This window comes from Ranitomeya imitator, chromosome 4, assembly GCF_032444005.1.
Source record: "Ranitomeya imitator isolate aRanImi1 chromosome 4, aRanImi1.pri, whole genome shotgun sequence".
In the NCBI taxonomy this organism is placed as follows: Eukaryota; Metazoa; Chordata; class Amphibia; order Anura; family Dendrobatidae; genus Ranitomeya; species Ranitomeya imitator.
Genome location: NC_091285.1, coordinates 407906288 through 407918311, shown reverse-complemented (window position 1 = coordinate 407918311; position 12024 = coordinate 407906288). Strand labels below are relative to the sequence as shown.

The window sequence follows — 12024 nt, the reverse complement described above, 5'->3', positions numbered from 1 at the left end:
TCTGTTTACAACTACATTTCCTAATTCCATTGTTCTGCTCCTATGGGACCCCTAACATGCCAGACACAGTAGGCACAGAACATATTGACTAAAATAGAGTTTGCTTTGTTTCTGGCATTTTTACCCAAATCTATGACAAAGGCTTCAAAGCAGATGTAAACATCATGTGCATCAAAATAATAATGTTGTGGTGTACAGACTTAACAATGGAAACTTTCATTACGTTTGATAACATAAATAAAATGTATGTTTCGAGACAGTAAAATATATAATGACATTACCTAAGACATGGGCCACTCTCGAAGGCTGAATAACATTATCCTGTGATCGTCCATCAGTCACCAATAATATCAGATGAGGAGATGAAGGCCTCATTCCTTTAGACACTTGAAACATCTCCTTTAGAACATGTCCAATGCCTCGACCTTAACAATATACATAGATAATTAAGTTATTTTTAACGTGATTATGAGGTATTCAGCTATAACTTTATTTCTAAAAGTGGCAGATGAGCTTTAAGTCTGAATCCTTGCATCTAACATGTATCAATATGAACCATATAAAATCAATAAATGTTGGTGCAAACAAGTGAGGTTTCTGATGACTGATTAAAAAATCAGACCATTAAAAAGTTTGGTTGCTCTAGGCCACACTGCTGCCTTTATTGAGCTGTTGTAAAAATGATCTATATGCAGATTTTACAAATGAATGAGAATTTGTATTCCCATCTCCAAGATCATATCCCAATATAGACGCCTATTGACGCCTCTCCATTACTATCCCGTGGGTTTGATGCCACCGGGTAATACAAAGGAGACATCAACCCCACAAATATGAACTGCACTGGCCACCGCTACAGGGCAAGTGGAAAGAGCTGGGCAAAGCGCTAGAATGTGTGCCTTTTGTGAGCAGCTGCGGGCTGCTGTTTCTAGGCTGGGGGTGCCAATATCAATGACCACTTACCAGCCTGAGAATATTAGCTCCCAGCTGTCTGGCTAGTTGTCAAAAATGGGGAGGGGGGACCCCATGCCATTTTTTTTTAATTATTTATTTAAAGGGAACCTGTCACCCCCCTGGTGTTTTTAACTAAAAGAGCCACCTTGTGCATCACTAATGCTGCATTCTGTGAAGATGGCTCTTTTGGGGGGGAGAGATTGGGGGGGCCCTTCCAATCCTGCAATATTACTTTTTATAATTTGCCCACCATACCTTTAGTCTGTCCAGGAGACACGTCTTTTCCCCCCTGACACAAATGCTTCTCAGCTATCACTCGGCCCCTCTGTGCACCTCGTGCCCCCTCCTCTACCTTCATTAATGTCCCCGGCGCCTGCGCTGTAAGTTCCTATCATGTGATGTGAGTCGAAGGGCAGCGCAAACTGCACATGCCCGAAAAAGGAACTTACAGCGCAGGCGCCGGGGACCTTAATGAAGGCAGTGGAGGCCGCACACGAAGGGGCTGAGTGATTGCTGGCAGGCGTTTGTGTCCGGGGGAAAAAGACATGCCCCCCGAACAGACTAAAGGTATGGCGGGCAAATTATAAAAAGTAATATTGCAGCGTTGAAAGGGACCCCCCAAAAAAGGAGCCACCTTCACAGAATATTAGTGCTGCACAAGGTGGCTCTTTTAGTTAAAAACACCAGGGGGTGACAGGTTCAGTTTAAGTAATTAAACAAAACAGAGTGGGGACCCCACTATTCTTGATAACATACTAAAGTTGACAGCTGAGAGTTGCAGCCCCTAGCTGTCAGTTTTGCCTGGCTGGTTATCAAAAATACATGGGAGCCCATGTCTTTTTTTATTATTTATATAGATTGAAGGCGCTCCTGCTCCCACTGTTATTAGTGACAGCAGGCGTAGGCTGATAGGAGCAGTAATCCCATCAGCACACGCCAGTCACTGAAGGTGAGCTTTATACTTCCCATCTCACGCTATCGTTTGACAGCGTGGGAACCTCAGCTCTCTGACCTGCGGTAATGATTTTACCGCTGATCAGAAGCAGTGTTTGCCGCGTTGTCATGCACATGACAGTGTGACAAACACTCGGTGTTCAGGTAACGGAACCCAGAGAGTAATGTGTACTTCCTGGTGAAGTCTGTGTTTGGTGTCCATGCCCAAACAGTAGGTGTTCGATACGGATGCCGAACTTTACTGTTCAGGTTCACCAATCTCTAGTTACGACCACTAACATCTAACTAACTCACTATATGATACCATGGGTATCTAAGCTACTGCAATGCCCTACACATGGAGTAAGCAATCAAAGTAACTACATTTCTAATTCGAGGTGAAATGTATGTCCCTATGTGTGTAAATAGTGTGAGATCTGTTAATCAATATGATCATGGTGGAGAGAATCCAGCTGGGGACCTGGCTCAGTATGTTTACTCTGAAATGCCACAACATTTCAGAGTAATGCTTACCTTTTCACATATGTGCATCCAATGTCTAATTCATGCTACCTATGTTTTGAGCAGCGTGAATCTGATGACAAGATGCCTTTAAAATGTGATATGTGTCAGAAAAGAGAAAATTGTCATCAATGGATTAGTAATTATGTCTAAATGTTGTTTAAAAACAGAAGCTTTGCTACATTGTTCACACAGTACCTACCTGTGTTAGTGTTGCCTCCCAAATACTGCATATTTCGAATGGCCTTCAAAACAGAATTCCTCTCCTTGTGTTGATCCAAATGAAACTCAGTTCTTGGTTCTTCACTGTATCGAACAATAGCAATCTAATAAACAATAGGAATTACTTGTCAGCAGTATGCATTGAAGCATATTCCATATATTTATGATAAATACAAATATATATTTATATATACACAGTATGTATTTTTCTTGGCTGAATTTCATAAAAACACTATCAAGTTTATTTGGTTTCGGGTGTGATTATCATATTGCCCACACCTGTTACTTGGCACAGGTGCGTTTGAATGATTATCACATGCTTTAAGCAAAGTTGTTTATCCACAATTTTGGAAAGATGCCAACAATTTTGTCCAGCGGATTATCGAGGAGTTGTGTGAAATAATGTACAATTTGCCTCCTTTTTTGTTTCTTTGTGTTGTTCCAATACACACAAAGAAAATAAACATGTTCAATTACAGCAATTCTCTGGGAGAAATGCTTCATTTTCTGGAACAATTTCAAGGGTGCCAACACTTTTGGCCTTGACTGTGCATACAATATATGTAAATATATATATACAGTACAGACCAAAAATTTGGACACACCTTCTCATTTAAAGATTTTTCTATATTTTCATGACTATGAAAATTGTACATTCACACTGAAGGTATCAAAACTATGAATTAACACATGTGGAATTATATACTTAACAAAAAGTGTGAAACACCTGAAATTATGTCTTATATTCTAGGTTCTTCAAAGTAGCCGTCTTTTGCTTTGATGACTGCTTTGCACACTCTTGGCATTCTCTTGATGAGATTCAAGAGGTAGTCACCGGGAATGGTTTTCAATTCACAGGTGTTAGGACTGACGGAACACACCAAATAATAATTAGAGATGATATAAGGTGCGTTCCAGGGTCCACAGTGCAGCTAAGACATCTGCTGCTTGGTAATGACGGACTATATGGCGGTATAATGTGAGCACACACACGGGTTAGCATCCCCGGTATGAAGGAAGCGAACCCTGTTGCGTCACAGGGCCGCGATACCGCATAGAGACCGCAAGCAAGGCGACACAGAACTCTGCCCCAAGACTCAGGGTATGACTTCCTCTAGATCTCTTGCACTCGACACTGCTACTGCAGTGCCAGGGAAACTAAAGTAAATATTTTCCGCACAGGAGTGCGTGCAGCCCCACTCTGGCGGACGTCACTAACCATCCTAAGTAGGGCTAGGAAAGTGCACTATCTTCACATGGCGCTGTTCTGGCGGTCGCTGCTAACTGGATTAGCAATTTGTGCAATTGTGCAGGATAGCACTGTCAGGTGCTAGGTAGCTATGCCATTCGCGAGCAGGCAACAACACTAGGGATGGGAATGATTCGGAGCTTTCATCCATCGACAGGCATTCATCCACACACACACAAGTTAATAAGTTTCCACTAGCGCATGGCCGAGCGGCCAAGTGAACCTTTTATAGCAGTAGCACTCCGGGACCTTCCTGATGGTCCAATAGGAGCCGCAACAGGACCTGAGCATGTGACCCCCGACCTCCAATGGGAGGTCATCCCATGGGCATGCTCAGTGTGGGAAAAGCAGGACTTAGTCCCTGAAACGCTTTCTCGCTGCTGAACAGTGCTGGCTACAAAGGCAGAGCCTGGAAAGGCAGCAGTACCCAAGCGCACAGTATCAGCTTGAGCCAGACGCTGGGATCGACGTATCTGCTGAACAGGTTCCACTGCAGCTGGAGGAGCATGGGAGACCGCAGTGGACATGGTTCGAGATTTCCCCTGTGCAGCAGCGGGAACTCAATACCTAACATTACCCCCTCCTAGGGCCCCCCTCCTTGTACCTCGCAACATTGAAAGGCTCCAATGAGCAGCGGAGCCCCAATGTGCTCCACAGGATCCCAGGTTCTGTCCTCTGGGCCATGACCCTTCCAGTCCTCCAGATAGTACTTTTGCAAAATACCACCTTGCACCCCAAGATAGAATTCACCTCGCACTCATCCGTGGATGAACCCGATGTCCTGGCAGATGACTCGGAAAACTGGGACATGTAAACGGGCTTTAAGAGGGACACATGAAAGGTGTCGGTGATACCCAGGCGTGGAGGAAGAGCCAGATGGTAGACCACAGGATTAACCTGTTCCAGAACCTTGAAGGGACCTTATTTAGTGAGGTGCAAACTTAGTGGACTCAACTCGCAGCCTGATATTGCGGGCGGATAGCCACACTAAGTCGCCAGGAGCAAAGGTCAGAGCGTGGCGCCGATGTGCATCGGCAGAGACCCTTATTCTCTCCTTGGAGGCCCGGATGGCATCCTGTGTGCGGTCCCAGTTGTCCCGTACTTCCACAGCCCAGTCTGCCACCCTAGAGTCAGCGGAAGACACGGGCATGGGCACAGGAACCCGCAGATGCTGGCCGTAATTAAGGTGGAATGGGGTCTGCCCAGTGTAGTCGGCTGCAGCATTGTTCAAGGCAAACTCTGCCCACGGTAGCAGGGATACCCAGTCATCCTGCATGGTCGAGACTAAATGTCGTAGGTATGTGACCAGGGTCTGGTTGGCCCTCTCTACCAACCCATTCGTTTCGGGATGGTACTCTGAACAGAGATTCAGCTCAATACTAAGTAGGCAACAAAGCTCTCTCCAGAACCGAGACGCAAACTGGGGACCCCGGTCACTAACAATGTTATCAGGCATACCGTGTAAGCAGAAGACATGTTTGACAAACAACGCCGCCAAGGCCCGTGCAGAAGGTAACCGTGGCAAAGGCACCAAATGCACCATTTTAGAGAAATGATCGGTAACTACCCAAATAATGGTGCAGCTACGGGACTTGGGTAAGCCAACCACAAAGTCCATCCCGACCATCTTCCAGGGCCTATCAGCCACCGGTAGGGAATAAGGGTAAAGTAGCCCAGCAGGCCGTTGTCGAGAACACCTATTATTGGCGCAGTGTTATGGCTGGCAATCAGGCAACACAGCGTGCAGTAATCAGCGCACATACAGAGATCTGGCAATAACCCAAAACAATAGGACGAGCTCTGAGATGTGGAATCTCTGTAGACTGCAGTACCTGATCTATCCTCACACAACTGGAAGCAGCAGTGGATTGCGCCTATCAACTACCTATGCAACTCGGCAGTGCCTGAGGAGCTGACTAGCCTGAAGATAGAAATACAAGCCTGACTTACCTCAGAGAAATACCCCAAAGGAATAGGCAGCCCCCACATATAATGACTGTTAGCAAGATGAAAAGACAAACGTAGGAATGAAATAGATTCAGCAAAGTGAGGCCCGATATTCTAGACAGAGCGAGGATAGCAAAGAGAACTATGCAGTCTACAAAAAACCCTAAAACGAAAACCACGCAAAGGGGCAAAAAGACCCACCGTGCCGAACTAACAGCACGGCGGTGCACCCCTTTGCTTCTCAGAGCTTCCAGCAAAAGATAATAACAAGCTGGACAGAAAAAACAGAAAACAAACTAGAAGCACTTATCTAGCAGAGCAGCAGGCCCAAGGAAAGATGCAGTAGCTCAGATCCAACACTGGAACATTGACAAGAAGCAAGGAAGACAGACTCAGGTGGAGCTAAATAGCAAGGCAGCCAACGAGCTCACCAAAACACCTGAGGGAGGAAGCCCAGAGACTGCAATACCACTTGTGACCACAGAAGTGAACTCAGCCACAGAATTCACAACAGTACCCCCCCCTTGAGGAGGGGTCACCGAACCCTCACCAGAACCCCCAGGCCGACCAGGATGAGCCACATGAAAGGCACGAACAAGATCTGGGGCATGGACATCAGAGGCAAAAACCCAGGAATTATCTTCCTGAGCATAACCCTTCCATTTGACCAGATACTGGAGTTTCCGTCTAGAGACACGAGAATCCAAAATCTTCTCCACAATATACTCCAATTCCCCCTCCACCAAAACAGGGGCAGGAGGCTCCACAGATGGAACCATAGGTGCCACGTATCTCCTCAACAACGACCTATGGAATACATTATGTATGGAAAAGGAGTCTGGGAGGGTCAGACGAAAAGACACCGGATTGAGAATCTCAGAAATCCTATACGGACCAATAAAACGAGGTTTAAATTTAGGAGAGGAAACCTTCATAGGTATATGACGAGAAGATAACCAAACCAGATCCCCAACACGAAGTCGGGGTCCCACACGGCGTCTGCGATTAGCGAAAAGCTGAGCCTTCTCCTGGGACAAGGTCAAATTGTCCACTACCTGAGTCCAGATCTGCTGCAACCTGTCCACCACATAATCCACACCAGGACAGTCCGAAGACTCAACCTGTCCTGAAGAGAAACGAGGATGGAACCCAGAATTGCAGAAAAATGGAGAGACCAAGGTAGCCGAGCTGGCCCGATTATTAAGGGCGAACTCAGCCAACGGCAAAAATGACACCCAATCATCCTGGTCAGCGGAAACAAAACATCTCAGATATGTTTCCAAGGTCTGATTGGTTCGTTCGGTCTGACCATTAGTCTGAGGATGGAAGGCCGAGGAAAAAGATAGGTCAATGCCCATCCTACCACAAAAGGCTCGCCAGAACCTCGAGACAAACTGGGAACCTCTGTCAGAAACAATATTCTCAGGAATGCCATGTAAACGAACCACATGCTGGAAGAACAAAGGCACCAAATCAGAGGAGGAAGGCAATTTAACCAAGGGCACCAGATGGACCATTTTAGAAAAGCGATCACAGACCACCCAAATGACAGACATCTTTTGAGAAACGGGAAGGTCAGAAATGAAATCCATCGAAATATGTGTCCAAGGCCTCTTCGGGACCGGCAAGGGCAAAAGCAACCCACTGGCACGTGAACAGCAGGGCTTAGCCCTAGCACAAATTCCACAGGACTGCACAAAAGCACGCACATCCCGTGACAGAGATGGCCACCAGAAGGATCTAGCAACCAACTCCCTGGTACCAAAGATTCCTGGATGACCGGCCAGCACCGAACAATGAAGTTCAGAGATAACTTTACTAGTCCACCTATCAGGGACGAACAGTTTCTCGGCCGGACAACGATCAGGTTTATTAGCCTGAAATTTCTGCAACACTCTCCGCAAATCAGGGGAGATGGCAGACACAATGACTCCTTCCTTGAGGATACTCGCCGGCTCAGATAACCCCGGAGAGTCGGGCACAAAACTCCTAGACAGAGCATCCGCCTTCACATTTTTAGAGCCCGGAAGGTATGAAATCACAAAATCAAAACGAGCAAAAAATAACGACCAACGGGCCTGTCTAGGATTCAAGCGCTTGGCAGACTCAAGATAAGTAAGGTTCTTATGATCAGTCAAAACCACCACGCGATGCTTAGCACCCTCAAGCCAATGACGCCACTCCTCGAATGCCCACTTCATGGCCAGCAACTCTCGGTTGCCCACATCATAATTACGCTCAGCAGCAGAAAATTTCCTGGAAAAGAAAGCACATGGTTTGAACACTGAGCAACCAGAACCTCTCTGTGACAAAACCGCCCCTGCACCAATCTCAGAAGCATCAACCTCGACCTGGAACGGAAGAGAAACATCAGGTTGACACAACACAGGGGCACAGCAAAAACGACGCTTCAACTCCTGAAAAGCTTCCACGGCAGCAGAAGACCAATTAACCAAATCAGCACCCTTCTTGGTTAAATCGGTCAATGGTCTGGCAATGCTAGAAAAATTACAGATGAAGCGACGATAAAAATTAGCAAAGCCCAGGAATTTCTGCAAACTTTTTAGAGATGTCGGCTGAGTCCAATCCTGGATGGCCTGAACCTTAACCGGATCCATCTCGATAGTAGAAGGGGAAAAGATGATCCCCAAAAATGAAACTTTCTGCACACCGAAGAGACACTTTGATCCCTTCACGAACAAGGAATTAGCACGCAGTACCTGGAAAACCATTCTGACTTGCTTCACATGAGACTCCCAATCATCTGAGAAGATCAAAATGTCATCCAAGTAAACAATCAAGAATTTATCCAGATACTCACGGAAAATGTCATGCATAAAAGACTGAAAAACAGATGGAGCATTGGCAAGTCCGAACGGCATCACCAGATACTCAAAATGACCCTCGGGCGTATTAAATGCCGTTTTCCATTCATCTCCCTGCCTGATTCTCACCAGATTATACGCACCACGAAGATCAATCTTAGTAAACCAACTAGCCCCCTTAATCCGAGCAAACAAGTCAGAAATCAATGGCAAGGGATACTGAAACTTAACAGTGATCTTATTAAGAAGGCGGTAATCAATACACGGTCTTAGCGAACCATCCTTCTTGGCTACAAAAAAGAACCCTGCTCCCAATGGTGACGACGATGGGCGAATATGTCCCTTCTCCAGGGACTCCTTCACATAACTGCGCATAGCGGTGTGTTCAGGTACGGACAAATTAAATAAACGACCCTTAGGGAATTTACTACCAGGAATCAAATCGATAGCACAATCACAATTCCTATGCGGAGGAAGGGCATCAGACTTGGACTCTTCAAATACATCCTGAAAGTCCGACAAGAACTCTGGGATGTCAGAAGGAATGGATGACGAAATAGACAAAAATGGAACATCACCATGTACTCCCTGACAACCCCAGCTGGTTACCGACATAGAGTTCCAATCCAATACTGGATTATGGGTTTGTAGCCATGGCAACCCCAACACGACCACATCATGCAAATTATGCAGTACCAAAAAGCGAATAACTTCCTGATGTGCAGGAGCCATGCACATGGTCAGCTGGGCCCAGTACTGAGGCTTATTCTTGGCCAGAGGTGTAGCATCAATTCCTCTCAACGGAATAGGACACCGCAAAGGCTCCAAGAAAAATCCACAACGTTTAGCATAATCCAAATCCATCAGATTCAGGGCAGCGCCTGAATCCACAAACGCCATGACAGAATATGATGACAAAGAGCACATTAAGGTAATGGACAAAAGGAATTTGGACTGTACAGTACCAATAACGGCAGAGCTATCGAACCGCCTAGTGCGTTTAGGACAATTAGAAATAGCATGAGTAGAATCACCACAATAGAAACACAGTCTGTTCAGACGTCTGTGTTCGTGCCGTTCTACTTTAGTCATAGTCCTGTCGCACTGCATAGGCTCAGGCTTACTCTCAGACAATACCGCCAGATGGTGCACAGATTTACGCTCGCGCAAGCGACGACCGATCTGAATGGCCAAGGACATAGACTCATTCAAACTAGCAGGCATAGGAAATCCCACCATTACATCCTTAAGAGCTTCAGAGAGACCCTTTCTGAACAAAGCCGCTAGTGCAGATTCATTCCACAGAGTGAGTACTGACCATTTTCTAAATTTCTGACAATATACTTCTACATCATCCTGACCCTGGCATAAAGCCAGCAGATTTTTCTCAGCTTGATCCACTGAATTAGGCTCATCGTAAAGCAATCCCAGCGCCTGGAAAAATGCATCAACATTACTCAATGCAGAATCTCCTGGTGCAAGAGAAAACGCCCAGTCCTGTGGGTCGCCGCGCAAAAAAGAAATAATAATCAAAACCTGTTGAATAGGATTACCAGAAGAATGAGGTTTCAAGGCCAAAAATAGCTTACAATTATTTCTGAAGCTCAGGAACTTAGTTCTGTCACCAAAAAAACAAATCAGGAATCGGAATTCTTGGTTCTAGCATCGATTTCTGATCAATAGTATCTTGAATCTTTTGTACATTTACAACGAGATTATCCATTGAGGAGCACAGAGCCTGAATATCCATGCCCACAGCTGTGTCCTGAAGCACTCTAATGTCTAGGGGAAAAAAAAGACTGAAGACAGAGCTAAGAAAAAAAAATGATGTCAGGATTTCTTTTTTCCCTCTATTGGAAATCATTGAAGGGCTCCTTGTACTGTTATGGCTGGCAATCAGGCAACACAGCGTGCAGTAATCAGCGCACATACAGAGATCTGGCAATAACCCAAAACAATAGGACGAGCTCTGAGACGTGGAATCTCTGTAGACTGCAGTACCTGATCTATCCTCACACAACTGGAAGCAGCAGTGGATTGCGCCTATCAACTACCTATGCAACTCGGCACTGCCTGAGGAGCTGACTAGCCTGAAGATAGAAATACAAGCCTGACTTACCTCAGAGAAATACCCCAAAGGAATAGGCAGCCCCCACATATAATGACTGTTAGCAAGATGAAAAGACAAACGTAGGAATGAAATAGATTCAGCAAAGTGAGGCCCGATATTCTAGACAGAGCGAGGATAGCAAAGAGAACTATGCAGTCTACAAAAAACCCTAAAACGAAAACCACGCAAAGGGGCAAAAAGACCCACCGTGCCGAACTAACAGCACGGCGGTGCACCCCTTTGCTTCTCAGAGCTTCCAGCAAAAGATAATAACAAGCTGGACAGAAAAAACAGAAAACAAACTAGAAGCACTTATCTAGCAGAGCAGCAGGCCCAAGGAAAGATGCAGTAGCTCAGATCCAACACTGGAACATTGACAAGAAGCAAGGAAGACAGACTCAGGTGGAGCTAAATAGCAAGGCAGCCAACGAGCTCACCAAAACACCTGAGGGAGGAAGCCCAGAGACTGCAATACCACTTGTGACCACAGAAGTGAACTCAGCCACAGAATTCACAACAGCGCAGGAAACGCACACCCGAATATTGTCTTCGACGTCACAGGCAATATGCGGCCACCAGTACGTCCTTGCCAGAAGCTCTGATGTACTCTTGATCCCAAAATGTCCACCCACCCTGGACGAGTGAGCCCAAGAGAGAACCTCCGGTCACAAATTAGATGGCACAGACTCTAGCAACACCGGAGCCACAGTTCTCAGACTCTCGGGGGGACAATTAGCCGAGGCTCCTCCTCCTCAGATGACACCACGGAGCGGGAGAGAGCGTCGGCGTGAATGTTCTTCTCCCCGGATAGGAAATGAAGGGTGAAGTGGAACCAGGAGAAGAACAGGGACCACCTAGCCTGGCGAGAATTTAGCCGCTGGGCTGTTTGCAAATACACCAAATTCTTGTGGTCGGTGTAAACTTGGAAGGGAAAGTGAGCTCCCTCCAGGAAGTGTCTCCACTCTAAAAAGGCCAACTTCATTGCTAGCAACTCCCTGTCCCCGATGGAATAATTCCTCTCCACCGGAGTGAAGGTCTTGGAGTAGAAGAAGCAAGGATGCTTCTGAACTTGAGCTTCCTTTTTTGTAGAGGACCGCTCCAGCACCAATGGATGAGGCATCCACCTCAATAATGAAGGGCTTATCTACATCGGGACGATGCAGAATGGGAGCGCTAGCAAAATGGGACTTAACAGATAAGAAGGTGTTGGAGGCCTCCTCCGACCACAATTTGGGATTTTTACCCTTCTTGGTGAGGGCTAC

The 12024-nt window shown here is 46.2% G+C and overlaps 1 protein-coding gene across 1 annotated transcript in view; it reads right to left on the bottom strand.

The window, feature by feature from the left end:
* Window positions 1–12024, bottom strand: part of LOC138676256 (collagen alpha-1(VII) chain-like) — an 831262-nt gene that overhangs the window by 557954 nt on the left and 261284 nt on the right. Inside the window, exons 23-24 of the mRNA XM_069765365.1 lie at window positions 2612–2735; window positions 282–425 (exon numbers count right to left, since the gene is read on the bottom strand). Of these exons, the coding sequence (XP_069621466.1) occupies window positions 282–425; window positions 2612–2735 (268 nt within the window). The remainder of the gene's footprint in view (window positions 1–281; window positions 426–2611; window positions 2736–12024) is intronic.